The sequence below is a fragment of the Periplaneta americana genome, chromosome 12, assembly GCF_040183065.1.
Source record: "Periplaneta americana isolate PAMFEO1 chromosome 12, P.americana_PAMFEO1_priV1, whole genome shotgun sequence".
Lineage (NCBI taxonomy): Eukaryota > Metazoa > Arthropoda > Insecta > Blattodea > Blattidae > Periplaneta > Periplaneta americana.
In genome coordinates this window covers 109,150,225-109,171,933 of record NC_091128.1, presented here as the reverse complement: position 1 = coordinate 109,171,933, position 21,709 = coordinate 109,150,225, and the positions used below count along the sequence as shown (strand labels likewise).

General features: G+C 33.6%; 2 protein-coding genes across 2 annotated transcripts in view; both read right to left on the bottom strand.

Moving 5' to 3' along the window:
* Positions 1-10,297, bottom strand: part of LOC138710797 (hemicentin-1-like) — a 191,328-nt gene extending 181,031 nt beyond the window's left edge. The window contains exon 1 of the mRNA XM_069841918.1: positions 10,025-10,297. Coding sequence (XP_069698019.1) covers positions 10,025-10,073 — 49 coding nt within the window. The 5' untranslated portion in view covers positions 10,074-10,297. The remainder of the gene's footprint in view (positions 1-10,024) is intronic.
* A 3,981-nt stretch (positions 10,298-14,278) lies between these two features.
* On the bottom strand, positions 14,279-21,312 carry LOC138710799 (abasic site processing protein HMCES). The gene is made up of 6 exons (XM_069841922.1): positions 21,114-21,312; positions 19,233-19,467; positions 18,894-19,088; positions 17,196-17,309; positions 16,099-16,203; positions 14,279-14,446 (listed from the first exon to the last, which is right to left on the bottom strand). The coding sequence occupies exons 1-6, from the start codon at positions 21,131-21,133 to the stop codon at positions 14,426-14,428; spliced, it is 690 nt and encodes a 229-aa protein (XP_069698023.1). The 5' UTR covers positions 21,134-21,312; the 3' UTR covers positions 14,279-14,425.
* Between the last annotated feature and the right edge of the window lie 397 nt (positions 21,313-21,709).

Genomic DNA, 21,709 nt, shown 5'->3' with positions numbered 1-21,709 from the left:
TTGTAATTGTTACTTTTTTCAACGGGGATCCGAATACAGTATTGCATAGGGGCCCAAAAATTCTGTCGGCGGCCCTGGACATTAGACACAGTGATCCTTTTGCCTATCGATCGCCATTTACTTCAATGGAACATGTCGTGTAGTTTAGAAATTACAGGCGCAATAAAACTGGCCTAAAAATGTATTGGCAACCTAATTCTGGACCCCGTATTCATGCCTAAATAAGCTGGGTTTGGAGAACAGCTCTTGGTAATAGATTAGGGTGACCAGACATCTCGTTTTTAACGGGACTGTCTCTTTTTTCAGCCTCTTGTCCCCTGTCCCGAGAAAAATATGCTCGGGACACCAAATGGCCCTTTTTTTTAAATGGCATCACATTTCCCTAAATTATTTATTGTTGAAATATTTTGTTTTCTTTTATTTTATTTAATATATCACGTAAAATATTGAATAATTCTATATTGTTTCCAACACAGGTCACTGTAATGAATTCAATAAAGGCCATGCTAATCACAAAATGTTTTTTTAAAAATGTGTCTAGCATGGACCTGAAGGAAAGGCCAACACTTCTAGAGCAAATTCACTCATCAAAGAAAGATGATGCTGATTGTACAGTTCATCTTCATGGAGAATGTTAAAATAGTTAAAAAGTAATATGAGGCAAAAAATTTTGTTATGAAACAAGATGTAAGATCCAAATAACCTGAAGTATTTTTAAACAGATAAGTTAACTTAACTAATCCAGACTAGTTGCAGTATAAAAGAATGGTTAAGAATGACATAAGCCAAATATCCATGCTACTCTATTATGTATATTAGACCTATAGCCTAGTTATTGTAAACAATGTAGTATTTATTACTTTAGTGACATTATATAAACACAAGTAATAATGAATGTTTAGATAAAATGTTGATTCATGTCAACTTTAATAAGTGTCCTGTTTTTTTTATTTTGGGAATGTGATCACCCTACAGTATAATACATACAAACAATTCCACACAAACGTTTCTCAGCCAATGAACAAGTTTGATACTCAAATTACCAATGAGAATCGTACTACAATGATAGTCGAAAGTCTGATGCTAAAACTAATATTTGATAACATTTTATCCTACGATTTCTTTCATTCTAAAGAATTTTTTTTTCTCTCATTTCTGCTTTCAATTTAATTATTACTGACTACCGTACTAAGCAAACATAATATTTGGATGTGAAAATATACGAAGTATAATGAACGAAGTTGTAGACTATTTAACACCAATGAACACTAAAAAAAATATATGAGGGTAAAAGCTTCAGTATCAGACTGTTATGGGAGTCAACTTACAGTGAATACAGCATATCTAGCAGTAGCTAAGATCATGCGAGAGTGCTGATGGGAGAAGGAAAGCTGATTGTTGTTTGAGGTAGAAGAAAGTAAAAAGTAAGTGGTGATGGTAGAGGAAAAGTGAGCAATCTGTACACTAAATTTGACCGAAAATGAGTTCACAATAAATAAATAAAACCAATTTCACAATAAAGTGTTATGATATTATAACACTCAAATGTTTACCCATGAATTTCATATCTGTTGGAGAATGGTATGTATTTATAATCTCTGCTTTCATAAGAAAAATATCTGAACGACTCAATACAGTAAAATCCAGCTCTTTACATAGGAATTATCTAGCTGAATTTCATATGTGCAAAATAGTTTTCACTGGTAATTTAATTTTGCTTTAAACTCATGTTTCTTACCATGAAATAATTATTGCATCATAACAAGAAGCATTCGTGAAGTTCCAATTAAATGACTGGAAAACCATCAGCAACTGTGTTACTATTGTTGATAGTTCCCCTTGCCCTCGAGTTCATGCCTATCTCTGAAATGCTGAATATGTCTACATCTAAGACACAGGGCAAACACACAAAAAGCTCGCATCACAGAAAATTAAAATACCGGCAATGAAAAATTAAATTAGAATACTTACTTACTGGCTTTTAAGGGACCCGGAGGTTCATTGCCACCCTCACATAAGCCCGCCATTGATCCCTATCCTGAGCAAGATTAATCCAATCTCTACCATCATATCCCACCTCCCTCAAATCCATTTTAATATTATCTTCCCATCTACGTCTCGGCCTCCCCAAAGGCCTTTTTCCTGCCGGCCTCCCAACTAACATTCTATATGCATTTCTTATAACTACGATATCGCACCATCTACCCTTAAGTACCAAGTACGATAACCTGTCACTGATAAATTCGACCTTTTTTACTGCTGATTTTATTCTTTTATGTACAAAGAATCCTGTTCCTAATTGGTGATTAATGTTTCCTTCCCCATAATACAACAAGTAATCGCCTACTTGTGATATGCCATTCCCATCTAATCTAACTATTGTACTCCCACGAAGTCTATTCTATATCTAGCTAGTTCTTTTGCTACTAATGTTACCCCTCCTGTTCTATAAAGACTAGTTACGTTCCATGTATCAAATCTTATAAACTTATTCCTTTGCGTGGTCGTCCCGGAGAATCAGTCCCATTCCGAGGCTTATTGTTAGATTTTGTAACAAGCTGTTTTTTACGGTGATGGGTTGTTAGCCCTTCGCCCAACCCCCAAGCTGGAGGACCACCCCTTATCGGCTGTCCACGACTGCTTATTCAATATATTCGCAGCTACCCTCCATTAAATTAGAATACAGTAATTTATTAATAGTTGCCAAACTTAATGGAAAGTATTAAAGAGGAAATATTACTCGAATCTGGATGAAAGAAAAAAAATTATGACAAAAATTCGTGTACTTTAATATTTGCGAAAATTTTTTTAAATAGAGCAGGTAGAGATATTCAAACAACTTAATCATTTTAAATTTGTATTTACATTTGATAGTATAACTAATCTGATAAATATCTAAGCTATATCAAAGTAACAAGCAAACACAGTTAAATTATTAGGTACCAGTACTTCATTTATATGCAACGCTAAAAGAAAAGAAAAAGCATATGGTGCCATAATATGTGAAACCTCATGCATAATAAGACAAAAGATTTTTAAGGTCACTATTTTAGAAAGGAGTTGGCTACAAGTTCTACTTGCAGTTTCCCTGATCATGATTAATAAAATAACCATAATCAATTAAAATTACTTTACCATCAGTGTTTAATCTTGATTATTCTGATGGTAAAATTTTTAAGTCTAGAACAACCTTCATTTTGTCACAGGAAAGAATATTGTTTTATTAAAATGCTTACAAACTTGCAAAAATTACATTAAACTTGCAAAAAAATCTTTAAGCGTTGTTTTTGGGCTTGATGCAGTAACAGTAGAATTTGATAGAATTTTCTTTAAAGCATTACACCTTTTTGCTTTCTTAGTTGCATTCTTTAACGATTCAGCAAGTTCAATTTCTTTTCTTTTCTTTGAAGCTTTGTTCTGTTGTTTCACTTCCTTCAATTGGTTTCTCACATATGTCCTTGGATTGGGTATACTACTGTTTTGTAACTTTCCCTGTGGTGTAACAGTTTGCGATAAATGATTAGGTTCTTTTCTTCCTTTCTTCGTATCTATTGCATGCAACTGACTACTCTGAGAAGTAAATAATGAAACATCACAATCACTAACATTTCCATTCTTGATTCTAATCTTCTTTTTATCATTCTTTTTGCTTTGGAGATGAGGCAGTTCTTCAGCTGAGCTTGAAGACATAGCAGAACTACTGAGACCTACAGATGCAATTTTCTTTTTCTTTTTCTTCTTTTGAGGTGAATGCTGTATGTTCTGATTATGGATGTCCACTGAATTTCCTCTGACAGGTTCTGACATATGGCCAGAGTTTTGCTTCTTTACTTTCCCAATTTCCTTCACAGGAGTATATGCAGACACGACAGAACTATTAAGACCTGCATATATATCTTTCCTTTTCTTCCTCTTCTTATTCTTTTGAACTGGAGTTTCAATATTTTCGTTCTGAACTTCAATTGGTTTCAATTTAACAGGTTTTGATATTGGCAACATGTTTTTCCTTTTGCAAACTAAGCATTTAAATACCTGAAATAAAAAAAGAAACATTGTCAACACAAATATGTAAACTTGCATCTTACAAAGGGAAAAATTTTAATATGTTCATCAATATTTTCAACTTTATGTTTTACTTAATCTCCACGAGCTGACAAAATTACGAATGCTCTATAAACAGAAAAGAAAAGTCCATGAAAGACTTGGTACATAAAATGGAAAATAGGTGGTTAAAATGAGTATGTGAACTTTTATGATATGATAAATGTGAAACTTATGTCTCGTGCTTATTTGTTTTTGCAGATATTTTTTAAACTCTTCTCCCTATTCCTAATTCACACCATTCCAAATTCTCTTTCCCAATAAGAAAACACTAAAAACAACAGAGTCTGTTTCATAGTGTACCATTTGGTTTACAATCGCCTTAAAAACTTCCAATTCTCCTGTTTCAACATTCAATAAGGTGTTGGTCTCACATTTTTAATTTGTAAATACTTCCGTCCTTTATTAGTGTCCACAAGATCCTCCGGCAAATCCATTCCTTTACAACATTTTTACCATTTCTCACAACAATGCAAAAACCACCATACTTTGTCTCCTGCTATTAGAACTGCTAAGACATGTTAGTCTAGACCGCAGCTATGATCCCCTCAACCCTCCATACACAACTATACCCTAACTTGACAGCTTCGAGCAGTATTAATACATATGCTTGAAATGGCCCAGAGAAGGCAAATCATTGTCAGTCTTCACAGCACTTTAGCATCCCAGCTACCTCTTTATTATGAATCATAAACTCGACAATGAACAGCCAGATATACTGAAATAAAGACAATAAAATACTTGTCACCACAGAAACAATGCTATTATTATTATTAATGTTAAAAAAGATTAATGGGCTAATGTAACTTGCTAGAGATTTTGTTCCCTTTAGATAAGATATATTTTTGTTATGACAGCATAATAAATTTCTTCTGGAAATGTGTCTTTTATTATGGTACCGGTACCTATTAAATAAAATTATGTACGCAACTTGCATATGGCTTGGACTTTTATACACTCATGTAATTTCACCACTTGCCTATGACTCGTGCTGAGACTCTTTCCACTCATGCAAAAGTTCTACTTTACACACAAGTTACCATAATGAACTTACCAATTTGTTATCCTTGTCTTTATTGTACTTCTCAATTAATGATTTTTCAAATGGTCTAAGTTCCTCATGAGTTTCTTGTCTGTGAATGATTTTTTTCATTCCTTTTCTTCCCAATTTCTTTGATGCTACAGAAACACGGCATTTACCATACATCCACACATTGTTACAGAATTTGCACATTACTGTGTTACGAAATGCTTTTGGTGGCAAAGATACATAACCGTCATCCTGGATTAATCTGCATCTTGATCTGCAAACAAAACATGATTCCATACAAACAACAGCTAATCTATTTAATTATTTGGCATATGTACCTTGAAAGAATTAATTATCTGTTTTTTATTTGTATACGAGTAGGCCTAAAATTATTTATTGAACCTCATACACTTTCGTGTGCTAAGTAATTTCATTAAAATTATTTATTAATTGATTATTGACCCATCTTTGTTGATTATAAGACTAAACATTTAAAATTATAATAAGCGTTGCAGTTAATACTGAATAGATTAGGAAATAAATTGTTCATACAATTTCTGCAGACCAATGGGTTATTTTTACTAGTGTCAATGATCATCAGATCAATAAGAACACCACAGTTACCTATTTCCTGTAGGTCAATATCATATTATACACAATAGTGAGTGAAAAAATTAGGCCAATGAAATGACAGCAGAGTAAATGCGAGTTTGCCGAGGAAAGCAACCCAATGGGTGGTGTTAATAAAAGTGGGCTCCATTAACAAAATTAATGTTTCTGAGCCATGTCTGCCAGGTCCAGCTTCCGTGTCAGGTCTAATAAAACAGAGGAACAGCTCCAATTTGCGAGGCACGGCTTACAGTTTCTTAAGTCACCTCAGTAGCTGCCTCAACACAAGAAAATCATATGGTAAGGTAATGGGGTTTGTTTTCTCAACGAAGATGAAAGATTTGTAAATAGCATAGGAACTTTGACTTACGAAACTGTATGTATTTAGAAAACAACATGTAGAGTGGCTTAATCAACACTTTCTCAATGAAACAGAAACCAGAGATGGAACCCTTAGTAGGGATGAAAGAATGAGAAATTTTTGTGACAAAAATACAGTATTGCAAATGATATTCGGTAGGCATATATATATATATATATATATATATATATATATATATATATATATATATATATATATTTCCAAGTACAGTGTCAAAGAATTTTGGGAAGTTCTGACTACAATTAAAGAAAAAGCATCTGATTGCATCCAATTTCCTCAGACTACTGCTGCAATTCATGCGGGTTAAAGCGAATGACAAGAATACTACACATTCCCTGATGCAATTGGAGCAGTGGACTTCATGCATTTGCTAATAAAAAAAAAGAACATATGCACATATGACAACTACATCGACAGAAAAAAAGTAAGTCACCTTTAAAGTTCAAGTTATGTGCACTGTAATTCATATGTTTGCTAGTTGTTGTTTAATCAACTGTCCGAAGACAGGTTGGAACCTCATAAGTCACAGCATTAAGGCATCACTCATGAGGCAACTAAGCCAGAAGATAATAGGGTAAGGTTGTTGTTGGTTCCTTTCCCCCTACATTGCATACATCGCTGACTAGTAATGGTATTTCACTAATCAGACTTTAGATGTATACAAACAATTGTTCTTCGTCTTACACATTTTGATGTAAATTGGCTTGGATTGGTCCAAAATTCTAGGATATGGTGTCTACAGAATTACGACTGGCAATAATTACTAAGCATTGTTTCTTGAAAATGTAGGGCTCATATCTTCTTATTACAATTCCACTACTGCAGAATAAACAGCTTAGAACATAAGCATAATAAAGTAAAGTGAATATAATTAAACCATGTTTCAGTCAAGTGACACAACATTTTCCAAAAATCCAGTCAAAAATAAGATTAGTCTCAGTCATTGTGTGCCCTCTATATTTCTTTAAAATGTGACTGTAAACATATTCAGAATGACACTTTGCAATTTCTGAGGTGCACTGGCCGAAATTTTATGATAAATTTTTTTCTACCATGAGGACTTGAACAAATGCTCATTCTGTAATGCTAGTCCTAGACATGATGCCTTAGACAGCAACATTATGTCATGGAACAACGTACTTTTTATCGACTTAAAATCAATTGTGGGGTAGGGGATCTTGGAACCAAAACTACTCTCTCACAATCCAGTCCTCCTCGATTGTGTGGTCAGCACATTGAAGGACCACTGTGGAAACGTTATAGGACAAGTACAAGACAAGGACAAACATTCAGTTTCATCAAATGGAAGAAATATCAACCCATGCTAGGAATCGAATCACAAATCACTTAGTTGAAAAGCATGTGGCTATCCATTAAATCATAGCGACAGACTCGTATTATTACAATAGTCAACGAATATTATTTATTTTCACTTTTCGCGAAACGCGTTTGAAAATGACCACCTTCTTCTTTCTTCTATCTTTGCGATAGACAAACCAGCATTTACAATATACACTTACTAGAACTGTCTGCAATTTGCGTTTGCATACTCGCTGTCAGCTGTCTGTAAACAAAGATAAAATAAGCAACGTCTCCAAATCACGAAGGAGAGGCTCAATGGAAAGGGGAAATTGATATTAATCCCAAACACAGCAGTCGTGACTCATGACTCTGTGCATCTTCTATTTTTCGTTAGTTGTGTCTCGCAGTGGGATTTTTTTATTAATAGCTACTACCCAATATTGTCTTCGTTCATCACACATACGGGGAAATATATAATTTTTTTCTAGTGTTAGCACTATTTTAATATAAAATTGAATTTTCAGTGGAAAATTAGTGTGTTTTAGTTACCATAATTGGTAATTTAATTGCTGATAAGTAAACTCATTTTAGTCCCATTTATTGAACCTCATAAAATACTTTAGGCCTACACAATGTGGTCAACAAAAGTTTTGGTTTTTCTATAGGACGAGACACTGAAACTTCCAACTTGCATTTTTCTAAATTCCATAGTCTGCTATCCCATTGGCTCTCAGCTTGAACTGCTCATAGCTGCCAACATACTTTTTATTCGTCTTTGCTTAGGTTAGGTCATAATTGTACGTCTGGAAATTAAACCATTTTTCCACCTTTTTTTTTTCATTAAAAAAAACGTTCAGTGTCGTGTGCTATAGGAAACCCAAAATTTTCACATTTTGTGGTATCTATAAAGAACAAGCGCGGTAAAGGTTCAGTATCTACGCGCCACTAAAAGAACATTCCTAAAATATCTTGAAAATCGCTAGGATTTAAGTAGTATGGAGTAGTGGAAATTAGCTATGATCACTAGGACAGCTGGTGTATTGATACCAGTATTGAATGTTAAGAGAAAGAAAATGTACTATAGTTCTTTTGATCTATAAAGTGTAATTTTCTTAGATTAATGCTTTTTTTTTTATTGAAGGTTCAATATGTCCGCGCCACTGTAAACGAATTTTTCACAATTTTATCATTTAACTTTTGGTTAAACGAGCGTTGAGCGACTTCCGCCGATTTTGGAATAGACACCGAAGCACTTAGGTTAGGTTAGTTTAGGCTTTTATTATCCCGTCAAGATGAAGGTGAAAGCGATTGAGTGTGATTTCTTGTTTTCTATGTTGGCAGTTCAAGTGCGTCGCTGTCTATTTCAAAATCAGCGGAAGTCGCTCAACGCTCGTTTCACCGAGTACTAAATTCCAGCTGTTTGAATAAGCGTACAGTTGGTTTTGTGTGGACCTACACGTCGTAACTGATGTCATAATAATAGGAGGTATATAGTAGAAATAGAAATAAATATTACATTTTTTTTTCATATCATTGGATACGTAACGAAAGTAGCACACGGGCAGTTCAGGTGACACCTTTGACTCACGCTCGATTCAACTTTATTTCTATATTCTACCTAATAGAGTAATGTATTAGCTTTACCCTAACCTAATTCAGAATGTAATTTTGTTTGTTGGGGAGGCTACAGCATTCCCACACTCCCGCTTATATGCTGTCGCTCACAAATCCCACTGGCGCTTAATACGAATTAAAAAAAAAAAAACATTAAAACCAACTAAATACACAAAGACAAGTAGTACTTTCAGTGAGGTTAAGTTAGCGGAAAAACGACATAGCCTATGTAAATGGTAAGCCTCTCCTATACAAATGCCAAAATTTATATTTACCTTAGGCCTACATATTTCTATATATATCTTAAATTGTTATTACCGATATTTTGAAAACTAATTTAAAATCGCATTTTTGTATTCTCAGCATAGATCGTAGCATCTTAAGCATATTACAGTGTACTTCATGGTTTGCCTTTGTGCCCAGTAGGTCTATATCGCTTCTATGAAATTACCAAAATTCGTACATATTTTCGATAAATGTTCACATAGGCCTAGGTTATATTGCATTATCAAAAATTTAGCGATACATATTAGGTGAAAATCTCCCAACTTAGTAAGTTAAATAACTAATCAGTTACATTGTACAATGTCAGGGAGAACGAAAGGATTAAAAATGTTCCTAATTTCATTCAACATTGAGACCAACATACACAGAACGGTTATCATAAGATATCCTATAGTAATTAGCAAGGGACCATCAGTCGTTCACAAAGTGACAAGGTTAGTGGGTTAGTTGAGAGGGGAAGGTAATATCTAAGTGACGTGAGGCCGAGGATCTTAAATCATTAAAATCTTTATACATATTCCTTCAACTAACCCACTAACCTTGTCATACATCCAGTAAAATACCGGCAGTCCCTTGTTAATCACCTCTATTTTATATACACCACACACTAACGATGGAAGAAATACAATTTCAATAATTTTACTATCCCTACAAAAGTTGAACTTAAATAAATTGAGGTTATTGTATGTAATACAACTCACAAATAGTGACACTGAAGTTTTGATTTTGACGGAAATAGTTTTGCTGCATTCCAAAGGAATTCTGCAGTCTTCACATCCATATTTTCAAACTTATATTGTTTATTTGCAATTAACAATTATTTACACCATTCAACATCCACATGTAACAGCAACACCCACTTTTGCTCCTCCTCCATTACTCACCAATGCAGCCAACAAAAACTTTTGTCCTCCGAATTCCAGTGTTGCCAACAGAAGTGTTCATGGCGGATTGTTTGAAATTCGATCGTATTCAATCACAGTTTTGATATATTTACTAATTAAAATATTTTTCAGAAGTGTTCATGGAAGATTGTTTGAAAAATTGCATGCATCTTAACTGAATCTGCGTTTTCAATTTGATTCTTTCAATATTCTCTCTAGCTCATATGCAAAACGCACATGGAAAATTGTACAGTGTAGATGCACCTTTATTCCTTCCATGCATCGGTTAAAAATATCTTCTTTCTTGTTGGGGATAGGTTGTATCACTGTCACTAAATAGTTTCACTGCACCTTGTACTCACAGTAGGTGTACCTACATATCACAGTTTCACCACAATCTAGTACATACAGTCATGAAGCTTGAGGTGATTTTTTGCATTTCTCGCGATACAATGCTCCAAGCGACGATGGGATTGGTGATAGCGAGATGAGGCCGATTCGCCATAGATTACCTGACATTTGCCTTATGGTTGGGGAAAACCTCGGAAAAAACCCAACCAGGTAATCAGCCCAAGCGGGAATCGAACTCACACCCGAACGCAACTCTGGATCGGCAGGTAAGCGCCTTAGCCGACTGAGCTAAGCCGGTGGCTACGAAGAACTGGTGATTGGACAGCTATCAGAGGGAACTTGCCAGTTACAGTAAACCTATTTGTAAAGCCAAAAGGCAGTCATGGAGGGAGCACTGCGAGGGGAATGTTTCGACGCAAAATTGTTATATCTGGAACAGCTCAAAAATTAAGAGTCAGATGGAGATAATGTTAACCATTTAAGAAACGATCATTTTCAAAATTTGAATGACACAAAAAAAAAATTGACGAAAGATACCGCGTCACGAAGATTGAGTACTCAAAATTTTAGAAGAAATAGGTTAGAATATCATAAAAACGGCTGAGACAAAGCTGAAACTAGTCAACTAGGTAACATACAATTGAGTTTTTATTTTAACACATAAAAGTGGTTATTATAACTACATACCTAAGAAATATTAGTAAATTAATAAATAATGTGCATTCAAACATAACAAAACTTAACTGGTATATTAACTTTCATTTATTAAAATTATATGATAGCTAGCGATAAGCTATGTTTGCACTGGCTTTAAAACAGAAGCAAAGGAACTGGATTCATGGAATTTATAATAGTTTTCTTTCCGAACGAAATTTAATTTTCCAGCAGGATAACCATCCCGCACACACTGCCATAAATGTTCAAAGACAGTTCACGGAAAGGCATGAAAAAGAGGAATGACAAATTTCGAGACAACCCACCTCAAAATCCAGATCAGTTGTGGGATCAAGTTTTGGCCACCTGGGAAGATTTTGCTGAGGACCAGAACTATTTCCGCAATCTGGTGGACTCAATGCCCCGAAGATGCCAGGCAGTGATAGATGCCGGTGGCATGTGGACAAAGTATTAGATCCACATGTGTAATTTTTTTATTTTTCTTCAATTTGTTTGTTTATCTTTGTTTTATTTCGGGGAGGAAATTGATCTTCCAAGAGTTTTTCTAATTCTACTAGTGGAGCCAGAGTTGCGAAATAATTCGTTTCACTACAAAAAAAAAAATGAAGAAATGTAACATGTATAAAAATTAGTTATGTCACTGAACTCGGGTTCCACGGACAACAAGCCAGCTCACTATTGACTGTTTTCCACTGGAGAGCTGTGACGTAATCAGCACGACAAGGCACATATGTATAGCTGCTCGGCTAGAAGTCTACGGAGACAGCACACATATAAATGTACTCGTGTAAATTGCAGTCAAAATTTCAACATTTCCACTACTAAGAGAAACAACAAAACTGTTTTCTAATATTGTACACGATTTGCGATACAGTAGACTGTGGTTTCGTAGAAAGATGTTCTGATATAGTTATGAAAAATCCATAGATCGCACTTATTTATCTGTAACGAGCCATTACTTACTGTTCATTAAATGTTAAGAAAATTTTATTGGTGAGCAGCTTGCAATTTAGTGAATCGTTAAATATTTTAATGTTCAGTAGTTAATGTTTCATTTGGACTGATTTACTGAAGATTGGTGAAACCGCCCTGAGTCTGTTATTAGATGCAATTCAGTATAACAATTACTCCTGGCAAATTTGGGGAAATTTGAAAGTTATTGCCATTATGTACCTAGCAGTTCAGCTAATAGTGCATCCTTGCATGAAAACACCAAGTAAAGTATAGGGTTTTACAAAAGTAAGAGGTAACTTTAATTGCTCACATTTTCTTCATTTTCTACACAATCTTAATTCTGGCACTGGCTTATTACACGAGAAATAGGATTTCTTGCATCACCATGACGAGTTTGTTTCCGATTGTTTTGGTGGTCGTGTTATCAGTAAACACTTTCCTATAACTTGGCCTGCAAGGTCGCCAGATATTAACCAGCAGATTATTGGTTGTGGTGCTATCTGAAGGATGGAGTGTTCTTGAGAAAACCTATGACAATTGATGAGTTGAATTCCCATCGCATATAATGTGGCAGATATTCCAAAACGCAAAGTCAGGGCTGCTGTATATAGCATTGAAGAGAGACTGTTACATCTCTACTAACAGCTCCAGTAATACTGTATCATGAAGAAATATTGAGAAATACTGCCTCCATTACTGTCATCATTGCATATTTTAGGTCATGTGTTGTCATGGTCTCAATTTATTGTTCCTTGGGTTGGGTCGTCCTAAACGCCGTACCTTATTTCACCAAGGGCAGATGTCACAATTCTGAGGTTTTCAGGAAAGGCAAAAAACGAAATGAAATTGATTATGGACTACCACCTTATGAACACGAAGAAAACTGGCAACAATAAAGGTGGTTGTCTATGTTATCTAGGTGGCTGTCCATAAAAATATTATTGTGAATTCTAAAGTGGAAAGTCCACATTCGCCCTTAGTGCTCCAACAATGACAATGACTTCCGACCTTGAACAAACAGATTCTCGTGAACTATTGGGAGCTTTTGTGATATGATATTAAGAATCATTAAGAATCCGAAAATAGCAAAAATGGACATCCGCCCTTAGTGAAATAAGGTATGGAGTCTCTTTTCATTTAGAATACACATTACAAGTTCTTTTACAATTTCGTAATTTTTTTTAACAAATTGATTGAATTCTTAAACTATTCTTGTACATCTAAATTACACTTATGGACTATCTTATTTATACATTTATGTATTTTGAAACTATAGTCAACAACAAGTTATGAATTTGAGCTCTATTTATAAACAGTAGCAGTATTTTATGAGTATGTCTTATTTTAACACAAATTATGAAATAATACAAATAAATTTAGTGCAAAAACAATCAAAGATTTATAAAGTAAATTATTGGTATGCAGAAATGTAATGGTCCACCATAACTATGAATTGTAAAGTTGGCTGACAAATATCAAATTACTGATACATATTTGAAACTTAAGAAATTTCAGTTAAGGAAGTTAATTCCTGAGTTGTTAATACTGTATTTCAGATAATTAATTAATATTCTTTTTGTACTAAGTCAAATATGATAAACACATTGTTACAGATATTTGTTAGAAAGCTCTTTTTCAGACATAAGAAACAAATAACTATGTTGAATCTAAATACTTTATAAACACATATTTCGATAATATTTACTCTTCCTTTCAATATTAAAACAAAATAAATTACATAAATCTTATATCTACAGTTGTACATCCGTGCAGAGGGAATGTACAGAAATGGGTGAAACTCGTAATTGAAGTGGAAGTGAAATGGTTCATAAAATAAACAATCTCGTTTATGTCCTGAATACTGTCCAGAACCTTGAAACAATATTATGGACAGCAAATATTAACACAATGAATAAGACAAAGTATGTATTACAAAGAAATTCTAACGAAAAACAAAATACAAAAGTAATAATATATGGACAAACTTGTACGGGTGACATGGTAATAGAAAAAATTACATTTATGGAACAAATATGATTACATTGTTATAAGTCAGAGACTGATAAATAACCACTGGATTTTCGTATATTCCCAATAATTCATTTCTTTACTTTCTTCGTTGCAAGAGAGCTGGCATCTCCTGAACCATCTTGTGGCATTGTAGATTCGTCCTTAACTTCATCCAGTTCACGCTTTACTGTCCCTTTCTTCAACCATGCCGCCATAAAAAGTTGACTTTTAGATGGAGGCTTGGGTTTTCTAGAAAAAATTAAAATAGATGTTCGAGAATAAGCATATTTATTAGATTGATACTTAAAACACACGAACATGTCCTTCATACGTACTCTGGTGTAATAGGCTTGTTGCACTGAGGATCTTTATTGCGCGAATTGTTAACAACTGTGGACACTGGATGCCACACCAGCAATTTAATTGGCTGAATTATTGCGAGAGCTGCTTGAGAAGATACTCGCCCTACATCAAGCCAATCCTGCAATGTTCATTAATGCAAATGACACAAGTTTCTTTAACAAATGAGATAAACACTGTATGGGACATATTGTAATAATTCACACAGTTTCTGTTATGAAACTCATCAATAAAAATAAAAATGGGTGGTTTATGTAAAATCTGACAACAAATGTCATTAGGTGAAGCAGATTATTTAAGCACATTTATTATTTGGATATGTACAGTAATATTTATTTGAGAATCAATGTTTTCTTACGAAACATTATACAAAACTAGATAAAACATTTGAAAAGTGTTGCTCAAAGCAAAAGAAGTACAATTATTTCGACTAATTAAAGTAATATAATATATATACCGTATAAAAAACTTAGGAAAGAAAAAAAATTATGCAAACAAAAAACCTTAAGATCTGTAATTATTTTTCACTTCCTTTTAAAGAAAAAGAATAGGCATTTGTCCTGACAAAAGCAGTATATTTATGACATAGACCCATAACTTCACTTTCCTTCTGAAGCAAAGCATATTAATGATTTTTTTATCAGTGATGGTGTAGCACAGTAATTCTTAATATACAACTCTTAATCAGACTGACACATGTGTTAAGAAATATGTAACAGTGTTCAACTATTTCAAAACATTGCTATAAATAATTGCAGTCACATTTTTAGACAAATTGAGTTATTTCAAATAGTGTAGAATAACACTGTTTGAAAGTTCTACTAATGAAATTTGAGAGAGTCACAAGAACATCTAAAAAACTTTTCGCTGATCAATCAGTTTATAGTAATAAACATATTTAACCCTTAAGCAGTCGCGCTTAACCACCCTACCCACTTAAACGGTTATGATCTCGAGTATGCGAATTCCAATTTCAAAAATGTTTATGTTATTGTTGCCTTACCAATTCCAATAAAGGTACTGAAAGTTTCAGAAGTACAGGCTTACTGAATATATAGTTACAAGCTCTGTAATATCTGACTGGGATGTTCACAACACTCCGCACGACTACTTAAGGGTTAAAATTAATTATTCATTAATCATTTTTTCCAATGCAGCATGAAACTCATACATCTATTATATTTTTCTTTATATAACTTTGTGCATGTTAAAAGTTCTGAATACAGAACATAGATTAAATTTCATTGAGATTTGGAAGATTTCCAATAAATTTATTTACAAATTTAAAACATGAATATTATGCGATTCTTTTTGCTTCCTCAGAGTAAGTAGTGGAGTTTGAGCCAGGATCACCCAAAATATTTTTCATAGAGCTATCATTTTTATTAAATTGGAAATTCTTAATTTGACCTACACTCTACATCTATAATGACAAGAATGGCTACATCTAACCACTCGATTTGATTGTATCTGATGTGCATAGTACATTAATATGATAAGATGAGCTCTATTAATGGATTTAAAAGGTAAAATGCACTTACTGTTATTTGGTCTCCTTCTAGAATGGCTGGCATTCGGTGATGTAACCAAGACAGAGTGTCATTTGACTCCAGAGTTATAACAGTGTAACTGTAAATCACTTCTCCCTTAACACAGAAAATGTAAAACAATTCTAATTATGGAAAGAACATAAAATGAATTAGACATAGGAGTATAGTTGTAAATCAAATAGTACCAGGGCGCTTCGCAAAAAGTTTATTATTATGAATATAATAATAATAATAATAATAATAATAATAATAATAATAATAAAATACTTACAAAATGCAATAATAAGCAAGTAAAACAATTATTATTTAAAAAGATAAAAATAAAGAAACGGGCGCTACTAGGTTGCAGAAAAAAGGACCGAGGTGGCGCCCTGGCACCACTACACCCCTGAATATATACATACAATATGGACACTAAACAGATTTCCAAAAAGCCAATTTTTTGTTGTCCAATAACTAATTTAATGAAACAGATAACAAATGTAAAGATTTGCAGTGTTAGATGAGTGTCTTCTTCCTATGCTGAAAATTCCAGTTCAAACCTGGAACATCCAGTGCAATTTGTAGTAGGAAAAACCAGTTTAGAGGCAGAAATTCCGTCTCTCCTGCCAACATTTCATAATTAAAGTCCTTATCACCCATAAAATAAATTAATGAACAAAGTCTTACTGACACTACATGTGACCAAAGGTGGTATGACTGACTGTGACAAGTCTGCACATGCAAACAAGAGCACATACACATACACACAAACTACTATTTGACATCTTTCAAAGGGCTTCAATATATAGACTACTTTAATTGAAGCATTCTCTTGAAAAAGAACTTAACTACAAAATCTTGAAATTGAGATAAACAGCATCAAACATTTTAGATCCAGCACAACAGCATTGAGCAGAATGACCTTAAAATGTTTCTAGAGGACACTATATTTGTTGGAGGGAAATAATATTTTGTCAGGAGGGATATGTGTTATTAAGATTTCAATATATGCTGAAAACGGAAAAACGACCTAACGAACGTTAAGTTGTTATTTCAGGGAATGACTTAATTCCATATCATCGATGGTATAGCAATCTAATACGAACCTCTGGAGATGTCCAGACGTCAAAGAGACCAGCCATATGTAGTAGTTTTGGACCTTTCCATCCATTGTCTTCACTCCAATCACAAGACCAGGTACTTGGATCCTCCACACGAACCTTTATTTCAAGTGAACGTAAGTGAGTAATATAATACAATCTGCAGCAATGATAAAAAGTAAACAATTAAGCCTATATCACAACAGGTAGCAGGCCTGTATTTCAATCTCAACTGAAAATTAATTGCTCTAATACAAGCAAATTGTACCCAATAATTAAGGTTCAGCTTTAATTTTGATTATACAGCTTGATTACACAACTTTTAAAACTATATCACTTCGAAATATGTGTTTTATTACTTTCGCATGTTAAATATTAGGTACAATACTTTGTTGATTAGTTTTAGCCTGTTATGGGCTATCTTCAGAACTGCAGTTCTAAAGAATGGAATGTGTGAAGTGGACAGACAAAATAAGAAATGAAGCTGTTTTGGAAAGAGTGGGTGAAGAAAGAATGATGCTGAAAATGATCAGGAAGAGGTCACTGGCTGAGAAGCAACTGCCTACTGAAGAATGCACTGGAAAGAATGGTGGATGGGAGAAGAGTTTGGGACAGAAGAAGATATCAGATGATAGACGACATTAAGATATATGGATAATACGAGGAGATTAAGAGAAAGGCAAAAAATAAGAAAGATTGGAGAAAGCTGGGTTTGCAGTGAAAGACCTGCTCTTGGACAGAACACTGAATGAATGTCACTGACAATCTGTCACTATTAATAGATACTGGTACTGGAGTACAGAAAATCCTCATCTTATTCATGATACTTCTTTACATGTTGAGAAGGTTTGTGTATGATGCGCTATAATTGCACATAGGATTATAGACACTATATTTTTTGACGATATAATCAATGGTGACAGATACAGAACACACATACTCAATCTATTTTTTGAACAGTTAACCAATATAGTGTGTCAGAGGGCTTTTTTCCAGTAGGATTCAGCAACTGCCCATACAGCAAACGAAACACTGAATTTGATAAGAGAAATATTAAAGGACAGGGTTATTAGCAGAGGATTATGGCCCTCTAGGTCCCCCAATTTGTCAGTCTGCAATTTTTATTTATGGGGAAATCTAAAAAATAAAGTATACAAAAACAACCGCGAGTTAAAAGATAGTATTTTACGAAAAATCGAGAGAATTACAGAAGATGAACTTGCACATGTAAATGCCAATTTCCTTTGGAGATGTCAGAAATGTGTTGCGGCAGAGGGACATCATTTTCAATATCTTCTGTAGTCAAGGTTAGTAAACAATATGAATACTGTAATTTTAATAGCCGACTCTAGCATTGTAGAGTTCCTGTTCACCGGGAATGATAAGCACTGACACTGGACTCGCTTGCCGCCAAGTGCAGTAGAGAATGTCATAAATTGCTCTGTATTTGCCTGTTCATTCCATTCGCGGTAGAACACCAAGTCTCGTAAAATGCCCACCCCTGCACTTAAGGAAAGTAAAATTTTCAAATTGCAAGCTGGCACTTTACATAACCTGTACCGGAAGCTATTAAAATAAAACTAAAAAGAAATACAATTGTAGATACTTACAATTAAGTATTATTTATGTAGCTCTAAACGAAACTAAAAGATACCTCTGCAGAAGAAAATCTAGTAAAAGAACAATAATTTAAAAAGTACATACTCCTTCATTTTGAGACATGTAGATGAAATACGGCTGTTTATTCCCCTTGCCTTTTGTAGTCTGCCATTCATAAAAGCCTTCACACACAACAACACATCTTTGTCCTCTTTTCAATGGTCCTGAATATAACTTGGACGTTGGCAAGCCTTCTATGCGACAATTATTTGTAGATAGACCATGTGACTTGTAATCTCCCTAAGGAACACAAATAAATTACATCGTATTTATATACATGAGAAATCATTAACTAGATGTTATAATAATTTAATTGACGTAGTATTAAGTTACACGATATACTGCGTATATTAGGCTACATAATATTTTTTTCAATATTCTTACTTTATGCCATACTGGAACCATACCCCACATCATTGGCTGTAACATCCGCTCTGATTCATCATTAAAATGTGTACCAGACACAAGAACAGGAGTAACATCTGTTGGTGCCACATTATGTGAGGGCTTGTACTGTTGTCTACTTTTAACATTATCAGCCCAATGTGGTAGTTTATATTTGTCACTCTTTCTATCTAGATAGGTACAAGCTTTCTGAACATCTTCTGCACAAAGTGAACTGTAATATAAATACTGTAAGTTATACAATATAGACCTATAGGATAAATGGAGGATAGTTTAGTTTGTATCAATTAAAAAAAAAACATTACATATTATCTAACGCTATATAAGCATTGAAATAATAAAGTAAAACATGTATAACTTTACTTCATTAAGTCGTAATATAGGGTTTATTTATATTATCTAACGCTATACAAGCATTAAAATAATAAAGTAAAACATGTATAACTATGCGTTATGTAATATAGGTTCATTTTCTGAAATAAACCCAAAAAATGTTGCCCTACTATAGGAAACCTGAATGACTAGGCTTACTACGAAAAGCAATATAAACTAAATTTAGGTAAGTACCTTTAGGTATACTAAATAAAAGAAAAAGCTGATAGCGGATAGTATGGTTCAATTTTCATTAAAAAACGCTTCATCTTAAAATTTATGGTGAAACCAGGACTGAAGTAGGTTCTGGTGATTTTGGATGTGAAAGTCGTTCAATTTACAAGGGATTTTTTTTTTTTTTTTTTTTTGGGAGATGCAGTTGATCGAATATGCAAGGCATTGTATTGTATTAGATTTATTTACATTCCATGGTATTCGTACATTGCTCCACAGCTAGAATATGGAACATGTTACACGAAAGAAGAAATCTTAATAGTACTACAAAATCTTAATTATAGTCACAATCGAGTTGAAATATATGCAGAAGAGTTTTTATGCTCATGGCTTGTCAGTATATCTTTTCATTAATAATCTTCCTCGTATGTAATCGTGAAAACTTTGTAACTAATTCAACAGTTCATAGCATAAATACACGTCAAAAAAATGACTTTCATACTCCATCGGCAAGTCTATCGTGCTATCAAAAAGGAGTACGTTATATGGCAGTAAAAATTTTTAATAGCCTCCCTATCGATATAAAAAATGAAACTCAAAACATAAAATTATGTAGGGCCAAATTAAAGAAGTATCTAATTTCTCACGCCTTCTATTCTGTAGGTGAATACATGACATTCAATAACACTTCATGAAATTGATACTAAAACTATGTGTTGTACTAGTAGACAATATTGTAAATCTCGTCTGTATATATTTCATCTAGACTGTGACTATAAATTAAGATTTTATAATAGTATTAAGTTTTTTGACTTGTTCCATATTCTAGCTGTAAGCATGTATGAATACCATGGAACGTTAATAAATACAATACATTACAAATAAACTGTCCCGCAAGAAGGCTCAAAATTGTGTGTAGTGGGAGAGAGAAAGAGAGAGGGATAGAAAAGAGAGAAATAGGAATACAGGGAGAGAAATGAATTGCCGAGGCTGAAAAGGAATTAAGGTTCAGTTCGCAATCTTACGGGGGCACAGATCCGATGGTGGGACTATAGTTTATTATAGTAGTATAACATGAAGTTTTAGTATCAATACTTAATACAACACAGAAATATTCATGAACATAAAAAATGCCTAAATTAACCAAACCTAACTAGATTCATATATGCAAGGTGCATAAACAGAGTACGAGGGGAACTACTTCAACGCTAATTTAGCCAAATTTACAATGCATTTAGCCTACTGATAAAACTTATTATTATTTAATTATAACCTAAAAATACACTTAATGTACTTATTCAAAATATTATGTACCACGCAGTTCTTCCACACATTACTATCTGCGGAGAAACTGTTTATAATTTAAGTAAATCTAAATACTATATCAGGAATTTCGAATTTAATAAGAACTTATGTTTTATTTTTTCTTTCCTTGTTCAAATGTCATCACATATCACAATTTACAAAAAATTATTCGCGCTTTACAATATTGCCACTATGCTAATTGTCGGCAGTGAGGCCAACTCGGTCATGCTGAATGTCCCTAAATGCTATGCAAAAATAATCTCAATTTTTATGAAAAATATCCCAAATTTGAAATCCATAAATTATCTACATTTTTCGCGTATATTTTAGCTTTATTTTATACCACTATTCAATAAAAGTAAATATAGAATTTGAAACTTTCATTAATTTAAATCTTTTCTTATCTTCATTGTCATATTCCTCCATTGTTGAAGTAGGCTTAATAGGTCCAGCTGATCTACTGCATAAAATAAGAAAGAAGATTCAGAAGATTGTTTGGGGGTCACTCGTCATGGTGCCTATCAAATGTAGCACTGATCTAGAAAATTCATATTATTAATGGCAATACTTTTCTACAAGCTATAGGCCACTTCTTAAAATAAGAA